Genomic DNA, 19,526 nt, shown 5'->3' on the forward strand with positions numbered 1-19,526 from the left:
TCTTGGTCCTGTCGGGAAGAGATATGAGGATACGGGGTGTCAGTACACGCTGTACTCAGTCTCTTTGTGGGAGTACAGTTGTGACTTCACACTGTAACCCTCCGGGTACCTGAAAAGGAACGACGCACACTGAGGTAGAAATGGGTCTAATGAAAGAGCCGTGTCCACCTCCTTCTAACACTAAGCTAAACTCAGTAGCCTAGTGCCAGTCGGTGGAGTGTACACTGCGGAGGAGGAGCTATCTTTTTTTGTGTGCATAGTGTCAGCAGCATACACCCATGGTTCCTCTGTCCCCAATGAGGCGATAGAGAAAGTCACACCACCAGTAAATGAATTCCCAGAAAAATGTAATTTCCAAAATGGGGTAACTTTTGGGATGTTTCCTGCTTTTCTGGCAAATGGTGCTCACGAACTACTAAAAAAAAAAAAAATCTGCACTCAAAAGCCAAATTCTCTTCCAAGCCTTGCTGTGTGCCCACAAAGAAGTTTTTGACCACATATCGGGTATCACTGTATTCGTGAGAAATAGCATAACAAATTGTGAGGTTCAATTTCTCCTTCTGAAATAAAAACTTGCCCTCCCCAGTGATGTTTATGCCACCTAGCCTCCCCAGAGATGTATATGCTCCCCAGTGATGTATATGCAGCTCAGCCTCCCTAGTGATGTATATGCCCCCCCCCCCCACTGATGTATATCTCCCCAGCATCTCCCGTGTGATGTATATGCTTTACAAAGCTTATTATCACGCAGAATTGACAGTGCTCCAGACTGACACAAACCTGTATACGTCTGCAGCATATACATCACAGGAGACGTGGGGAAGCGGCATATACATCACAGGAGACATGGGGCTGCGGCATATACATCACAGGAGAAGTTGGGCTGCGGTATATACATCACGAGACGTGGGGGCTGCGGTACATACATCACATGAGACCTGGGGTGTTGCAGTACATACAGTGCCTTTCCCACATATCATGCTTCAGACATAAAGATACCAAATGTAAATCTTTGGTGAAGAATCAACAATAAGTGGGACACAATTGTGAAGTTGAATAAAATTTATTGGTCATTTTAAATTTTTGCAGAAATACAAAAACTGAAAAGTGGAGCGTGCAATATTATTCGGCCCCTTTACTTTCAGTGCAGCAAACTCACTCCAGACGTTCATTGTGGATCTCTGAATGATCCAATGTTATCCTAAATGACTAATGATGATAAATATAATCCAACTGTGTGTAGTAAAGTCTCCTTATAAATGCACCTGCTCTGTGATAGTCTCAGGGTTCTGTTCGAAGCACAAAGAGCATCATGAAGACCAAGAAACACAACAGGCAGGTCCGTGATACTGTTGTGGAGAAGTTTAAGCCGGATTTGGATATGATTTCCAAAACTTTAAACATCCCAAGGAGCACTGTGCAAGCGATCATACTGAAATGGAAGGAGTATCATACCACTGCAAATCTACCAAAACCCGGCCGTCCCTCTAAACTTTCATCTCAAACAAGGAGAAGACTGATCAGAGATGCAGCCAAGAGGCCCATGATCACTTTGAATGAACTGCAGAGATCTACAGCTGAGGTGGGACAGTCTGTCCATAGGACAACAATCAGTCGTACACTGCACAAATCTGGCCTTTATGCAAGAGTGGCAAGAAGAAAACCATTTCTCAAAGATATCCATAAAAAGTGTTGTTTAAAGTTTGCAACAAGCCACCTGGAGACACACCAGACATGTGGAAGAAGGTGCTCTGGTCAGATGAAACCAAAATCGAACTTTTTGGCAACAATGCAAAATGATATGTTTGGCGTAAAGGCAACACAGCTCATCACCCTGAAAACACCATCTCCACTGACAAACATGGTGGTGGCAGCATCATGGTTTGGGGCTGCTTTTCTTCAGCAGGGACAGCGAAGATGGTTAAAATTGATGGGAAGATGGATGGAGCCAAATACAGGACCACTCTTGAAGAAAACCAGTTGGAGTCTGCAAAAGACCTGAGAAGGAGATTTGTCTTCCAACAAGACAATGATGCCAAACATAAAGCAAAAGCTACAATGGAATGGTTCACAAATAAACGTATCCAGGTGATAGAAGGGCCAGGTCAAAGTCCAGACCTGAATCCAATCGAGAATCTGTGGAAAGAGCTGAAAACTGCTGTTCACAAACGATCTCCATCAAACCTCACTGAGCTCGAGCTGTTTGTCAAGGAAGAATGGGCAAGATTTTCAATCTCTCGATGTACAAAACTGATAGAGACATACCCCCAGCGACTTGCAGCTGTAATCGCAGCAAAATGTGGCTCAACAAAGTATTAAGTTAAAGGGGCCGAATAATATTGCACGCCCCACTTTTCAACTTTTGAATTTCCACAAAAATTTTAAATAACCAATAAATTTCGTTCAACTTCACAATTGTGTTCCACTTGTTGATTCTTCACCAAAAATTTACATTTGGTATCTTTATGTTTGAAGCTGCGGTACATACATCACATGAGACGTTTGGCTGCGGTACATACATCACATGAGACGTGGGGGCTACGGTACATACATCATGAGAAGTGGGGGCTGTGGTACATCCATCACATGAAACATAGGGGCTGCAGTACATACATCACAAAGACAAGGGGGCTGCGGTACATACATCACAGAAAATATGGGGCTAGGTTATAGAAATCAGAAGAAATGCTGGAGTTGCTGCACTTTTCTGTGGGACAAGAGCACATAGCAGTCAATTCCTCCCACAAAGAATGTCCTTATGTTGGCACAGGCCAGCATCAATATGTAATCTTTCATTGCATGTACCACAGCATTCAGTAGTAAATGCTGACAGAGCAAGAAGGAATTAAAGGGTTGGCAGTGCTTTGCCAGACATTCTGCCCAGGGGTCGGAGAAAAGATCATTGCAGGCTGTAAAAGTCCTCATGGCCTGAGGTTCCCCATCCCTGTGATACAGAATAGTTGCTGGAGCCAAATTTGCCTAATTAATTAAGAGACATGAACCTAATAATAAATTTGATGCAGTTCTCTATCGATGGAAAATCAAATGCATGTCTGGCTGGGTTAGTTTTGCCCTATAATTTAGAGCAATATCTGGTGTAAATTATAGTAAACCTGTCAGGCTATGAGAGGCCACACTTCCTTATGTACAGTGAGAAGTGTAAAAATGTTCCAAATTATGATGCAAAATTGTATGGAAATAATGTATTTCCATCAAGAGTATAAAAACAATAAAAAAAGTCACTGCCAACATCTGGTTGAAATTATTTGGAGATTTTTGCACCAAATATTCCACTGACCCAAACATATAGTCCATGGGATTTGTTTTATTTCTGAGTACAAAACAAATTTGTAGTGGTGAGTGGGACAAAATATGACAAATGCTGTCATAAATACTTAAATAAAAGCTTTATTTACCATAAAAAGGTTCATAGGCTCTTATGTTGCAGTCCTATCAGAACATGTAGTCCACAGTCATCGCCATCAAATATGTAGGGTGCCCGTTCCAGAATTACCCACGGTGCAACAGAAACTTGCAGCAAGTATATAAACATAAAAGACCTCATAGAGGAGCATTTCTCTTCTGTTCTGCCTCGTTTCACAGCAACATATGAAACGGCACAGAACACGTTTTATACTAAAATTATGTCACCTTGAGAATTCTCATTATTGTTCAGGTCAGAAATAGTTTTGGCAGCTGAGAAGTCAGCCCAATGTTAAAATATCAGTCTTGAAATTCCAAAACCACCTAAACGTGCAGGCAGTGAAGTCATAAAAATACATCCAAATTAAGTAGAAATAAAGAATTAATTATCAATAAGAATATACAGCGCTTGTTCCCTGAGAGCTCACAATTATGTGCTAGAAATGAACATTAAATGCTTGTTAAAATTTTTCTTGTCCATGCTGGTGAGGATTCTGCCATCAAGGTAATCCGATTAAAGTGACGCATGTTTTTTATCTTGTCCGCAGGACGACAACCCGGGTGCCGGTTAAATCTTGCAGCAGCTGGAAGTCTTCTCTGGAATACTGAGTTTAGTCACGGTGTCAGCGTTTTCATTGGAGACATCCACAGTTTTCTTTACTTGTCTGGAAAGACAAAATGTCAATTACATGACCTGATATTGCACCGGTAACGTAATGTTCACATAATGCAAATTTAGTTTTAGTTTTGCAATGCCCTTTTTTTTTTTTAGCAGCGGGAGTAAACCCAAGAGACTTGAAAGTCTTTCCTTTATCTGTTTAGAATCTATTGTTTTGTCCTAAAGGAGCTGTCTGTTCACTTGACTGCAGACTTCTGAATCCTTACAGCATGTGGTGCTCTCGCTGTCTATATTCTTTAGTAGAGATGAGCAAATTTGTTCGGGTTTCCCCTTATTCGGCAAGCTATAGCGCTTACCGAATAAGCTGCAGAGGGAACCCGGCTTCCTGGATGGCACCAGCCACTCAGCTGTTCAGTGCTGCAGCTGAATGTGTCACGGCTGTGTCACAGTACATGCATGGATAGTGCAACACACAGTCTCTCCATGCATTTGCTGTGACTGACACAGACGCGACACATGCAGCTGCGGCGCCGATCAGCCGGCGAGATCCAGGAAGCCGAACAAATTCACTCAACTCTATTCTCCAGCACTGGGGATGAGAGTTTGTGGTCTCGTGACCACAATCATGTGATCTGCAGACTGCCGGCCACATTCTGAGTAGACGCGCTCCGCCTGGCGGATACGGGTGAACTGAGCGAGGCCGAGATATCGAGTAGTCAGATTGTGGCTAGAAGTATGCAAATCAGTTGCTTACGGTCAGATGACCACCCGCACTCACTAGTAATACTTGGGGAACCACGACAGCTCGCAGGACTGTATTCAGAAGTCTGTAGTCTGAACTGGACAATTACTTTAAGAAAAGTAAGAATCTACCCCATGTGACTCAGATTTAAAATAATGAAGACCATTTTAGGCCTATTTTTTTTTATAAATAGTGGTTTAAAAGATTACTTATACACCAGACAAGACAAATCCTTGGATGGTAACAGATGACACCATTACTAAGCTGAGCATTATTATAGCTGACACAGACAAATATTATGTGGGATAAGGCTGCCCTAACCAGGTATAAAGCTGAGGGTACGGAGGACGATGTAGGCCATAGCTGTATCCTGTGCCCATGGGAATAAATCTAAGCAGATGTGGTTGTGCATCCAGCCAGCTAGCCTTCCTCCTGCCTCTCCCAGTCTTTATAGCTAGAATACCGCAGTAACATATTTGGTTAGTACACCTTTACTAGTGCTGGTATTACCTGGCGAGATGAAGCACAGCTTCCACTACATTGGTGCCGTCCTTTGCACTGGTCTCACAGAAGAGGGAGCTGTAGGCCTGTGAATACACCAGACATAAGGCTCGGCACACCACTCTGCATACATCACAGTTTATGGATTAGACAGCTGGCATTATGCCAAGCTTACCATGGCTAACTTCTCCCCCATTGAAGTCGGAATTCCAGATTCACCGCTTTCTGTCCTCAAGTCTGTTTTATTGCCTATGAGCATTAGCGGTATTGATCTATCACAGGAGTTCTGCAATACGGAAAACAACACAGGGGATGTGGTTAACAGAAGAATATCATCTACTACAGCAGAAAAATAAAACTACAGAAATGTGTAGGAATAGTTGGACCTAAAAGGATATGGACTGCTTAGAAAGGTAACCTGTACATAAAAGGCAGAATGAGTTAGAAGGGTAGTCTCAAGTTTGAAAGTTAGCCCCTATGTGAGGGACAGGAGATAATTCTTAATATGATGGTCTCAAAATTGTTGAGACTTGCCCCCACCTGGTCTTCGGCACTCCCATAAGAATAATCGGAGTGGAAGTGCGTTTGCTTGACCGCTGCTCCATTCACACACGGCTCTTCAGAGCCTATATTCTTGGGTTTGGTGGGGGTTCCAATGATCGGTAAGTTGTTCCCCACCTCACTGATAGTGGATAACTTCCAAACTTGAGAATACCCAATTAACTGTGAATCTGTCAGTGGGTTCATTCTGTTCTACTAAAAACGCTTCTAAACTGATTCATGGCTGAAAGTTCAAATTCCATGTGGTGAAAACTTGCCTCAGAATAAAGGAATTAGCTACAAATGGTGTGCACCCAGCCTAGAGGTATGAGGTTTTGACAGATGTGTCTTTGGCTATAGTTTATAATCCAAAATAATGGTGGGGGATGCAGGGAGTTCTAGCTGTTAATCGACTCTTTTGCTTTATTGTTATTCAGGTATTGTACATCACCCCATGTATAAATTCTGATGTATATGACTTTTCAATTTTATATTTGAAGGGCTCAGTGGTTAGCACTGCAGCCTTGCAGCGCTGGGGTCCTGGGTTCAAATCCCGCCAAGGACAACATCTGCAAGGAGTTTGTATGTTCCCTCCGTGTTTGCGTGGGTTTCCTCCGGCCACTCTGGTTTCCTCCCACATTCCAAAGACATACTGATAGGGAACTTAGACTGAGCCCCATCGGAGACAGCAATGATAATGTCTGTAAAGCGCTGTGGAATTAACGGCGCTATATAAATAAGTAAAAATAAATACATTTTAGAAAATTAAACAGGTGATTTAGTGGCTTTAATAAACATTGGTTTGATACAAATTGTGTGGGCTTTGCCCAAAGCAACTGGGGTTATTGTGTATTCATAGTTGTGATAATTGGAATAAAATAATGAACCCCGATATTTAACACAGAGTAAAACATCAGCATTTTATACCTTGATCTCATCAATCCATTGCCGTACATTGAGGAAGCTGGCTTGGGATGTGACGTCATACATAAGCAGCACTCCATGGGCTTTACGGAAATAAGACTTTGCTATACTGCGAAACCTAGAACATTACAGACAATACATGTGTGACAATGTGACCAAAAGCAGAAAGTAAAATGCAAAACCTAGGATTATTCTGTTCTTTATGGACACTGTCAACTGGAAACTATGTGTTGATTGAGATATTAGTTAATTCCAGTGTTGTACGGGAAAAAAAACCCAAAACATCAAAACCCCTAATGTTCACCCTTTTTTAAAATAAACTATTTACTATAGTTGCATTTTCCTCCACTGTTGTCTAGTGGGAATCTGAGGTGGTTGTAAATTGACCCTTTTGATTGTTCTTTTACAAACATAGGAAAACACAGTGTATATTGCTTTAATCTGGGAAAAAAAGGGGTGGTTTGATTCAAATTTTTATGGCATTTGGTTTAGGTCACAGGGGTGGCACCGAGTCAGTCACCTCTCTGAATATACAGAGCAGCTGCTGTAACCGCGCCCCAGCTAGAGTGGCCACTCTGTATAATCAGAGTGTTGACTGAACCAGCACCGCGCCACCACCCCCATGACTGAAGCCGAATGCTGGCTGGAAGAATAAAGTTAATTTTCTCCCTGCTGCATCTGGCTGCGTGCAGCATAATAACCCTGTTAACCTGCAGATTAACCGTGTTATTTCTGGTGATAGGTTCCCTTTCACAAAGCATAAATATGTACCAATAAAAATGCTATAAATAAAAAAGCTCGCCACCTGGGCATAGAACGAGTTCAATAGCTAGGCCTGGTATATGTTCCCCATCCTTGTATATGGCTCCCCTGAGTGGCATATGCTCCCCCATCCTTGTATATGGTTCCCCTGCCTGGTATATGCTTCCTCAACCTGTTATACAGTGCCTACAAGTAGTATTCAACCCCATGCAGATTTAGCAGGTTTGAAAAGATGCAAATAAGTTAGAGCCTTCAAACTTCACACAAGAGCAGGATTTATTAACAGATGCATAAATCTTACAAACCAAAAAGTTATGTTGCTCAGTTAAATTTTAATAAATTTTAAACATAAAAGTGTGGGTCAATTATTATTCAACCCCTAGGTTTAATATTTTGTGGAATAACCCTTGTTTGCAATTACAGCTAATAATCGTCTTTTATAAGACCTGATCAGGCCGGCACAGGTCTCTGGAGTTATCTTGGCCCACTCCTCCATGCAGATCTTCTCCAAGTTATCTAGGTTCTTTGGGTGTCTCATGTGGACTTTAATCTTGAGCTCCTTCCACAAGTTTTCAATTGGGTTAAGGTCAGGAGACTGACTAGGCCACTCCAACACCTTGATTTTTTGCCTCTTGAACCAGGCCTTGGTTTTCTTGGCTGTGTGCTTTGGGCCGTTGTCTTGTTGGAAGATGAAATGACGACCTATCTTAAGATCCTTGATGGAGGAGCGGAGGTTCTTGGCCAAAATCTCCAGGTAGGCCGTGCTATCCATCTTCCCATGGATGCAGACCAGATAGCCAGGCCCCTTGGCTGTGAAACAGCCCCACAGCATGATGCTGCCACCACCATGCTTGACTGTAGGGATGGTATTCTTGGGGTCGTATGCAGTGCCATCCAGTCTCCAAACGTCACGTGTGTGGTTGGCACCAAAGATCTCGATCTTGGTCTCATCAGACCAGAGAACCTTGAACCAGTCTGTCTCAGAGTCCTCCAAGTGATCATGAGCAAACTGTAGACGAGCCTTGACATGACGCTTTGAAAGTAAAGGTACCTTACGGGCTCGTCTGGAACGGAGACCATTGCGGTGGAGTACGTTACTTATGGTATTGACTGAAACCAATGTCCCCACTGCCATGAGATCTTCCCGGAGCTCCTTCCTTGTTGTCCTTGGGTTAGCCTTGACTCTTCGGACAAGCCTGGCCTCGGCACGGGAGGAAACTTTCAAAGGCTGTCCAGGCCGTGGAAGGCTAACAGTAGTTCCATAAGCCTTCCACTTCCGGATGATGCTCCCAACAGTGGAGACAGGTAGGCCCAACTCCTTGGAAAGGGTTTTGTACCCCTTGCCAGCCTTGTGACCCTCCACGATCTTGTCTCTGATGGCCTTGGAATGCTCCTTTGTCTTTCCCATGTTGACCATGTATGAGTGCTGTTCACAAGTTTGGGGAGGGTCTTAAATAGTCAGAAAAGGCTGGAAAAAGATAATTAATCCAAACATGTGAAGCTCATTGTTCTTTGTGCCTGAAATACTTCTTAATACTTTAGGGGAACCAAACAGAATTCTGGTGGTTTGAGGGGTTGAATAATAAATGACCCTCTGAATAAACTTTTCACAATTTAAAAAAAAATTAAACAAAGAAATAACATTCTTTTTTGCTGCAGTGCATTTCACACTTCCAGGCTGATCTATAGTCCAAATGTCACAATGCCAAGTTAATTCCGAATGTGTAAACCTGCTAAATCTGCAGGGGGTTGAATACTACTTGTAGGCACTGTATGTTCCCCCAGCCTGGTCCCCCATCCTATTATATACTCCCCCATCCTGCCTGCCCTGCTGTTGTTCAATACATACATATTTACATATAAAAACACTCCTACTCACCCTTTCCCCTGCTTCCCTCCAGCATGTCATCTGCGTTAAATATTTACATAAAATGAAGCAAGAGTCAAGGCATGCGCTATCCGCCACCATTTTGCTGAAGACATTGTGTGCAAATTTGTCTTCAATAAAATGGCGCTGGAGATCACGGTATATGCAGGAGCTGACTCTGGCGCCAAATTCCTCCGCCAGCCTCATCCTCATGTCACCAGAGATAGGCGCCGAAGACCACACTCTTCCGCCAGCCTTATCCTCATGGCGCTGGAGATGGGCGCTGACTCAGACGCCACACTCCTCCTACAGCCTCGTCCTCCTCCCTGTTACCTTGAGGCACTGGACTGTCGGTGTATTGGATGCGCATCCAGCGCTCTACTATAGATGCTTCTTCAGGTGTTTTGTCTGAAACCCGCTTCTCAGAGATTTAGATGGAAACTCCTGATGCTAGTGATCAGCATAGAGCACAGGATAAATGTGAACCAAACTTTTTTGTGATTTTTGAGAAGCAGAATGAATAACCATCAGCAGTTCAAGAAATTGGTTTTCTTTTTTTTTTTTTAACTTGTGATATTAATGATAAAATTACTTTATCTTTTCCTAATTTTACACATTAAAAACACTTAAAAAAAACTTTTTGCTTAGCCATATTTTGAGAGGTTGAATTTATGTTTCTGCTGCCTGACATGTGAAGGCTTGTTTTTTTTGCAGGATGATTTCAAGTCTCATTTGGTATCATTTTGCGGTACATAATATTTTTAGAATACTTTCTATCTATACTTTATATTTTTACATTGTTCCCCTTGAGGTAAAAGTGATCATACTGATTTATTCTTCAGGTATGTAGAATTACAGTGACGAGGCGTTTCTTTTGATTTAGGTTTTGGTTACTTTTGTACACCAAGATCAATTTTGTAATAAAAAAATAAAAAAAAAGCCATACTCTGAGCTATAAGTACGTAATTTCCCGCTGACCGAGGCGAGTGGGAGCTTGTGTCTTGCGGGACGAGATGTTTTCCAATGATACCATTCTTATTTGAATGCAATTTTTGATCATGTTTTGTTCCATTTTGTGCGGCAGAATGAAAAAAAAAAAAAAGTTTTTACCCCGTTACAGTGTTCATTTCAGGGGTTAAATAATAGGCCAGTTTTTATGGATTGGGCCACTCCAGATGCTGGGATAACAGAATGTGTTTTTCTTTATTTTTGTCTTTGCTTAAAAAGAGTATTAATTGGCACAATATTGTAAGCGTTTTTTTCACTCTTCTTCATTTTGTAGCTTTTTTTCTTAAATATCTTTACAATTTATTTATGTATTTTTTTTTTACACATTCCCTCTATGGGACTTGAACATTTCATGGACTGATCAGTTGTCTAATACTCTGCAACACTTATGCATTGTAGTGTATTAAGGCCCCGTCACACATAGCGACTCACCAGCGATCCCGACAACGATATCACCTTGTCAGGATCGCTGGTGAGTCGCTACATGATCGCAGGTGAGCTGCCCAACAGACAGCTTCACCAGCGATCAGCACCAGCGACGCCAAGCGCGCGGCGTCGCTGTGTAAATTAGTTACCAGCGCGCTGATACAGGGAGCTGGTAACTAACGTACACATCATGTATCTAAGGGACGTGCGTCACTTAGAAACCCGATGTGTACGTTAGTTACCAGTTCCCTGCATCAGCGTGCTGGTAACTAAGGTACACATCGGGTTTCTAAGTGACGCACGTCCCTTAGATACCCGATGTGTACGTTAGATACCAGCTGATCGCTGGTCTCCCGCCTGTCACATACAGCGATGCGTGCTGGGCTTTCCAAGAGCGATCAGCGATACCGGCCTAGTAGACACAGAGGTCATTCTTTGACCTCCGGGTCCATGATATCCCCAGTCACCCCGCGATCGAGTCCCCTCTCTCTTACAACCTTCTAAATGCTGAAATCGTTCGACTGCGGCATCTAGAGGAATAAATATCCAAGGCGGTGTTGGCACTGGCCTCGGCTGTTACTGCAGGAACTCCACTATCAGTTAAGCCAAACTCCTGTTACGAACGCGCAAAGTCACCTTGACCATCCATTTATAGAAGTACTTTACAAACAGGACGTACCAGTATGTCCAATGTGATAGAAGGGGTTAAATACTTTTGTTTTTGTCACTGTATCATTTGATATCCATTTACAGCTACATACTACAGCTATTTAAGGCTGCGGTATTTTATCAATGTAGATATGCACATATTTTCAAGGTTTACACACACACACACACACACCTTTCTTGCCCAGCTGTGTCCCAGATCTGCAGGGTTGTATAATCTCCGTCAACTAGAAGTTTCTTCATTTGAAAGTCCACTCCTAAAATAGAGAAATTCTTAGCTGACATGTTTATAGCAACCAGATAGGCAAAACACTACTGAATAAAATAGATCTGAAGATGAACTCTGCTTAGGAAAGACAATCCGCTGTGAACAAGGTAATCCAAAGTGGAAAAACAAACACGACATTCAGGACAAAGGTGTCACAGTGGGTGAGAGGCACACCACAGATTAATGTGCATTTACACTTAACGATTGTTGTGGGAAGCTCATTTCACAATTATAGCTGGAGTCACACATAGCGACTTACCAGCAATCCCGACAACGATATCAACGTGTCAGGATCGCTGGTAAGTCGCTATGTGATCGCTGGTGAGCTGTCAAACAGACAGCTTCACCAGCGATCAGCACAGCGACACCGAGCGCGCGGTGTCGCTGTGTTCGTTAGTTACCAGCGCGCTGATGCAGGGAGCTGGTAACTAACGTACACATCGGGTATCCAAGGGACGCACGTCCCTTGGATACCCGATGTTTACGTTAGTTACCAGCTCATCGCTGGTCTCCCGCCTGTCACACGCAGCGATGCGTGGTGGCCAACGGGAGATCAGCGACGAAAGAAATTTCCAGAGGTTTCTTACAGCGATCCCGGCAGGGGGGCCGGTCGCTGATAAGTGTCACACACAGTGATCTCGCTGGTGAGGTCGCTGTTGTGTCACAAAACTTGTGACTCAGCAGCGATCTCACTATCGAGGTCGCTATGTGTAACGGGGCCTTATCTTTCAGTCTAAATAGGCTGCTGATCACCAGATAGAATGAGAAAAATGCTTGCTTGCTGGGTGAAATTTTTAACCCTTTAGTGACCGAGTCAATTTTAACCTTAATGAAATCTGACCAGTGTCACTTTTGTGGTAACTCTAGAACACTTCCACAAATCCTCATAATTCAGAGATTGTTTTTTTGTGACACATTGTACTTTACATTAGTGGTAAATTTGGGTAAATACATTTTGCGTTTTTTGAAATGCCGGAATTTTAGCAAAAATTTAGAAAAATTAACATTTTTAAAACTTTCAATCTTCACATCCTTAAACCAGTTAGTCATGCTACACCATATAATTAATAAATAACATTTCCCGTATGTCAACGTTACATCTGCATCATTCTTCAAATGGCATTTCTCCTTCGTCTCATTGGGGGACACAGATACTGTGGGTGTATGCTTCTGCCGCTAGGAGGCTGACACTAAGTGAAAAAAAGAGGTTAGCTCCTCCGCAGTATACACCCTCGCCCCTATTGCGGGCGGAAATCAGTTTTTTGCTTAGTGTCCTATGGAGGCACACACAGTCTGGATCTCTCCAGACTATTTTTTTCTAGTTTACTATGAAGATGAGACAGGGGCGACGGATCCTATTGAAAGGGCCCGATCTCCCCAAACCATCAACGGGCGAGCACGCGTTGAGTATCGTCTCCGCGTATCCTTTCCCGCACCGAGGGACATCTCTGGGACTTTTCCCCAGACATCTATTTTTTTCTTTGTTTTTTATTTTATGAAGATAAGACAGGGGCAACGCATCCTATTGAAAGGATCCGATTTCCCCAAACCATCAACGGGCGACCACGTGCCAGTATCCCTCCACGTATCCTCTCCCGCGACGTGGGACATTATGCCAGACTTAGCCCTGTCCACCCCTAGGTATTGAAACCATGGGCTTGCACAGAGGCACAAGACTAGTCTGTGCGGCCCCCACTGCTCCACCAACGCTAGACGGCGGTGCTGCAAGGTGGCGGACGGTCCCTCTCCTCACCCCCTGAAGGGGTTAGATGGAGCTAGGGTGCCTGCACCGTCCTATTTTTTATCAAAGACCCCCTCACATACCTGCTGGATCTGGATCCGTCAGGACAGGAACACTGCGCCGGTCAGTAGTGCCACTTTTGGTACCGCGCCCCCCCCCCCGGTCGGGTATGGGAAAAATTGAGGCCGCGGCTTCGGCCGGAGCTAGGCCGCGGCCGGAAGTTCCGCCCTCGGGGCCGCGTGTCACTTCCGGCAGCCCGCCCCGCACTCGGCGGCGGTAAAAATCGAGGCCCCGGCTTCAGAGCATGGGCTAGGCCGCAAGATGGGAGTACCGCCCCTAGAGCGATTTTACAGGCTGGTGAGCGCCACAGATGTCGGCATGCGATTTAAAGGAGCATCCAGGACGGGGGGGCGCAGGACTGGGGTAAGTGCTGGCCGAGAGGCTACCTCCTCCCCATATCCCCAGCAGCGGACAGATACAGCATGTCCGAACAAAAGCAAAGACGCACACGTTCTTTTACGCGGCATGCATCTCTTGTCGGGTTGCGTTTCCGCGGGCGCAGAGCAGCATTTATGCGAAGCCTGTGAATCCAAACGCGCCCAGGAGCCCTCCCCTGCGACCGCGACCAATGTGTCAAATGCCCCGGAGTGGGCCCGATCACTGTCACAGTACATGGCGTCGCTTACGAGAGCAATAGAATCCCTTCAAGCCCCAGATAGGGGCAGGGACAGTGTCTCGCCGCCTTTAGAGGGAACCCTCCACCTCACAGGAGCCTCCGGCCTGCAGGGGCCACCCTCACTCCAGGCAGACCCGGGGGAAACGAATCCACACGGTGTCGCCCAGTCTATCCGGTGCCTTCGGCATCCGTAAGATCTGCTTCTCGCTCCCTGTCACCAGTGGTTGATAGCGAGCAGACCTCAGATTGTGACTCAGACGAGCCCATGGACCTGGACACTCCAGGGTCACGTGAAACAGTGGACAGCCTCATAGAAGCCATCAATCAGACCCTGGGGATTGAGGATGATACCGCAGCGGCTACGGAGCGTAAAGTGGCAGGTAAACGGGTGAAGCGGCTGCACAGAATTTGTTCCTCTCACCCGGAGTTTGAGGACATAGTGCAGTGGCACAGAGAACGTCCAAAATTGCTTTTTTCTCGGTTTAAAAGGCACTCTAAACGTTATCCGTTTGCTCCGGACCTCCGTAAACAATCGATGGAATCCCCGATAGTGGATCCTCCGGTTTCACGCCTGGCCACTAAGACCCGGTTATCTGTCCCTAGGGTTTCCTCGATTAAAGATCCCACGGACTGCCTTATTGAGAGCCTAGGTCGTTCAGTATATGAGGCGTCAGGGTCTGCACTCGCTCCCTCGTTCGCAGCAACTTGGGTAGCCAAGGCTATGATATCATAGTCAGAAACATTAAACAAGGTCACGCAGGAGCAGGATCTACCTGCAGAGATCTCGGAGGTCACATGTCAGATGACGATGGCCGGAGATTATGTATTGAATGCGTCTTTGGATGCGGCCAATTGTTCAGCACTTGCTGCCGCTAATGCAATCTCTATCTGAAGAGCCCTGTGGTTGAGGACATGGCGGGCCGATTCTACTTCCAAGAAGTCCTTGACTTCCTTGCCTTATCGGTGCGGCCGCCAATTTTTGTATCAATTTATCTCCGACTCCACAGGAGGACAGAGCGGGTTTCTCCCTCAACAGAAGGTTAAATCGTATTTTCGTCTCCCGGTTCAGGCACGTTTTCGGGCCTTTCGCAGTGCCACCGGCCATTCTAGGCCGGGCGTGACAGCATTGGTCAGGTGGTGGCCGCTAAGCAGCCTGAGCCTGGTCCGGGACCCGAATAGGAGACCGGTCCGGGGTCATGCGTTAAAAGACTCCGGGTGGACTACGGGGCCCAATTCCGCCACCTCAGGCCGCCCCAATCAGGATAGGGAGCGGCAGGCCATATAGAGCCAACCCATTGGGGAGAATGCGTGCTCAACAGGCCAGATCGAGGGGACCCAGATCCTAAGGATCATCGGCCAAATGACTCGAGGTCTTTACCAGACGACACCAGCAAAGTGGGCGGCCGCCTACTCTGTTTTCACCACGTCTGGGCCAACATCGCTCACGACGCATGGGTAAAAGAATTGGGTGTCCTCCAGTTACAAAATAGAATTTGTCAGATACCCTCCAAGATGGTTTTTTCTTTCCCGGCTTCCCAGGGTGAATACCCAGGTAAGGGCTCTATTGGGAGCCATCAAGTCGCTCCTGCACAACGGAGTCATTGTTCCAGTGCCGGAACACAGAAGAGCTCAGGGATTTCATTCCAACCTTTTTGCAGTTCCCAAAAAGGACGGGTCTGTCAGGCCTGTTTTTTGGACCTGAAGCTTCTGAACAAATTCATCAGGATCAGACATTCCCGGATGGAGTCTCCGTTCAGTCATAGCGGTCATGGAGCAGTGAGAATACTTGGCCTCAATTGACAGCCAGGACGCATTTCTGCATATTCCCATTTTTTCCTCCTCATCAGAGGCGGCTACGCTTTGCCATCAGCGTTCAGCATTTGCAGTTCGTAGCGCTACCCTTCGGGCTAGCCACGGCTCCCAGAGTATTCACAAAGGTTATGGCAATTGTCAGGGCCACACAACATTCTCGAGGCATAGTCATCTTGCCTTATCTGGACGACCTCTTGGTCAAGGGCCCGTCAATACGGGCATGTGAGGAAGGTGTCAACATCATGCTAGATACTCTTGCCGCTTAGATGGTTGGTCAATGCAAAGAAATCATCCCTTGTGCCAGCTCAGAGGATCTCCTTCCTAGGAATGATCTTCGACGCTTGCTGAAGGTTGATAATTCTCCCTCAGGAAAGGGCGCTAGTCTCCGGCAGGGAGTCCAGACACTACGCCAACCAGTCCCTCATACCATCCGATCCGCGATAAGGATCCTAGGGAAAATGGTGGCAGCAATCGAAGCGATAACTTTCGTCCAGTTCCATCCTTCACCCCCTGCAGCACGCCTCGTGTCAGCCTGGGACAAGAATCCTTTCACGCTCGATCGGTGGTGCAAACTGTCCTCTCAAGTCAGGCAGTCGTTCGGATGGTGGATAACCAGTTCTTCTCTGGCCTAGGGGAAACCGTTCCCCCCATGTCATGGGTTGATAATGACAATCAATGTCAGTCTCCTCGGTTGTGGAGCGGTGTTTCGCCACCACACAACCCAGAAACGGTGGTCGCCACAGGAGGCACACCTCCCGATCAACTTGTTGGGGATACGAGCAATTCAGCTGGCTCTGCAGAAGTTTCATCACTTTCTAGCAGGCCGCCCCGTCCGGATTCCATCGGACATCGCCACAGCGGTGGTTTACATAATTTGTCAGGGGGGCACCCGCAGCAGAACAACCATGCGCGAGGTGGAGCACATTCTTCAGTGGGCCAAATCAAACCACTCGGTGATTTCGGCTGTCCACATCCCGGGCGTGGAAAATTGGGCGGCAGACTTCCTCAGCCGGCAGGGTCTTGCATCCGGAGAGTGGTCTCTATATCCCAAAGTTCTTCAACAGATTTGTCAACTGTGGGGAGCTCCGGATGTGGACCTGATGGTTTCCAGAGTGAATGCCAAGGTGCCCACATATGTCGCTCGGGCCAGGGACCCGCAGGCATTCGCAGTGGACGCGTTGGTTCTACCATGGAACCAGTATCGCCTCCCATATCTATTTTCCCCACTGCCACTACTCGAGAGTCAGCAAAGGGATCAAGACGGAAGGGGGGCCCGGCGATTCTGCTGGCCCCAGACTGGCCCTGTGGAGCGTGGTACGCAGATCTAAGGCAGCTGCTCGCCGATGTTCCTGGGCGCCTGCTAGAGCGCCCAGATCTACCGTCTCAAGGGCTAATTTGCCACCCGAACTCAGGGACCCTGTGATTGAAGGCAGGGCCGTTGAATCTTGGATTCTAACCCAGGCAGGGTTCGGGAGCAAGGTGGTCGCTACAACGATTAGCGCCCGGAGGCCTGCTTCAGCATGAATTTACCACCACACCTGGAAGGTGTACTTTGCTTGATGTCGAGGCCGCGGTGTTTCTCCGCTAAGATTCTCGATCTCCAACATCTTGGTTTTTCTCCAGTCGGGCTCAGAGAGCCCGGATAGCTCAGTCGGTAGAGCATTAGACTCGGGCTTTGCCCCAGGTTTCCGCATGAGACAAATGTCGGCCTTATCCGTCCTGTTCCAGTGCAGGGTTGCTACCAATTTGCAGGTGAAAACTTTTCATCCGGGGAGTGTCCCACTTGATACCTCCCTATATGGCGCCGATGGACGCCTGGGTTCCTAACATGGTCCTAAGTGTTCTGCAGGAAGCTCCATTGGAACCGCTTCAGGATATCGCTTTGAGGTACTTTTCCTGGAAAGTTGTTCCCCTAGTGGCAATCACTTCCATCAGGCGGGTTTCAGAGCTGGCGGCTCTATCCTGCCGAGCTCCGTTCCTCACTTTCCATAGGTATAAGGTGGTCCTCAGACCAGCCCCTCTTCTGCCGAAGGTCGTGTCCTCTTTGTCACATCACTGAAGATGTTGCTTTGCCTTCATTTTGTCCAGCAGCGGTGCACCGTGGGGGAAGAAGGCTCTTCACACGTTAGACCTGGTAAGAGCCCTCCGGAGGTACGTGTCACGGACGGCACCCTTTCCTCAGACGGACACGCTGTTCGTGCTCCCTGAAGAACGCAGGAAGGGACTCGCTGCCGCAAAGTCGACTATAGCCAGATGGATTCGTTTGACTATTCAGGAGTCCTACTGCATTAGAGGCACGCCGATTCCGGCAGGGATCACAGCGCACTCTACCCGGTCGGTGGGCACCTCTTGGGCGCTTCGGCACCAGGCTTCGACAGAACAGGTTTGCAAGGCAGCAACCTGGTCCAGCCTGCACACATTTGCCAAACATAATATCCATACTCAGGCCTCGGCGGATGCAAGCCTGGGTAGAAGGAGTCTCCAAGCAACGGTGGCGCACCTTTAAACAGGAGGTGCATGTAGCTTGGATCGGTGAGTCAATCTCCCACCCAGGGACTGCTTTAGGACGTCCCACAGTATCTGTGTCCCCCAATGAGACGAAGGAGAAACATGGATTTTTATGAGTACTCACCGTAAAATCCTTTTCTCCGAGACGCTCATTGGGGGACACAGCACCCACCCTATTAGCCAGTTGGCTCTTGTTTAAATGAATATGTGTTTTCTTATTTGATATAGGGGTGGTGTTTTCCTTTGGACATGTTGTACCTGTATTAAGGCTGATTTTTTTGTCCTCCTACTGCTTTGGCACCAAACTGATTTCCGCCCGCAATAGGGGCGAGGGTGTATACTGCGGAGGAGGAGCTAACCTCTTTTTTTCACTTAGTGTCAGCCTCCTAGCGGCAGAAGCATACACCCACAGTATCTGTGTCCCCCAATGAGCGTCTCGGAGAAAAGGATTTTACGGTGAGTACTCATAAAAATCCAAGTTTTATTTTGTCAGGATGTTAGAGGGGTTAAAGATATAGTAGCAATTTCTCATTTTTTCAAGGAATTTACAAAACTTGTTTCTTTAGAGACCTAGTCAGATTTAAGTGGACTTTGAGGGGCTTATATATTGGAAATACCACAAACCATTTAAAAAAAAAAAAAAAAAAAAAACACCCCTCAAACACTTCAAAATTGATCTCCAAAAAATGTTTTAACCCTTGGGGTACTACTCAGGGATTAATACAAAGTCGAATTAAAAAAATAAAATTGTAATTTTTACCCTAAAATGTTGCTTTAGCCCCAATTTTTTCACTTTTACAACGAAAAACACAAGAAAATGGACCCCACTATTTGTCATGGTGCCTTCACATTTTGTTTAGGCACATGCTCCGTGGTACAGTTGGGGCATATGTATAAACGCCCTGCAAAACGGGATTTGTATGTATGTACCTATGGGTTCATAGACTAATCCTGCTTGAAGAGCAAATGTGCACTTGGATGTGCATTAATTTTGCGAGTGTACGCCTACTAGTTGCAGACAATCAGACATAGAATGCACATGG

At 46.1% G+C, this 19,526-nt stretch overlaps 1 protein-coding gene across 1 annotated transcript in view; it reads right to left on the reverse strand.

Moving 5' to 3' along the window:
- Window positions 1-3,390: 3,390 nt before the first annotated feature.
- LOC141084135 (ras and EF-hand domain-containing protein-like) overlaps window positions 3,391-19,526 on the reverse strand; it is a 107,488-nt gene continuing 91,352 nt past the window's right edge. The window contains exons 13-17 of the mRNA XM_073568610.1: window positions 11,654-11,735; window positions 6,753-6,867; window positions 5,461-5,571; window positions 5,295-5,371; window positions 3,391-4,088 (exon numbers count right to left, since the gene is read on the reverse strand). Coding sequence (XP_073424711.1) covers window positions 3,992-4,088; window positions 5,295-5,371; window positions 5,461-5,571; window positions 6,753-6,867; window positions 11,654-11,735 — 482 coding nt within the window. The 3' untranslated portion in view covers window positions 3,391-3,991. The remainder of the gene's footprint in view (window positions 4,089-5,294; window positions 5,372-5,460; window positions 5,572-6,752; window positions 6,868-11,653; window positions 11,736-19,526) is intronic.

The sequence above is a fragment of the Dendrobates tinctorius genome, unplaced genomic scaffold (genome assembly GCF_039654945.1).
Source record: "Dendrobates tinctorius isolate UK_male_01 unplaced genomic scaffold, ASM3965494v1 ptg000022l, whole genome shotgun sequence".
Lineage (NCBI taxonomy): Eukaryota > Metazoa > Chordata > Amphibia > Anura > Dendrobatidae > Dendrobates > Dendrobates tinctorius.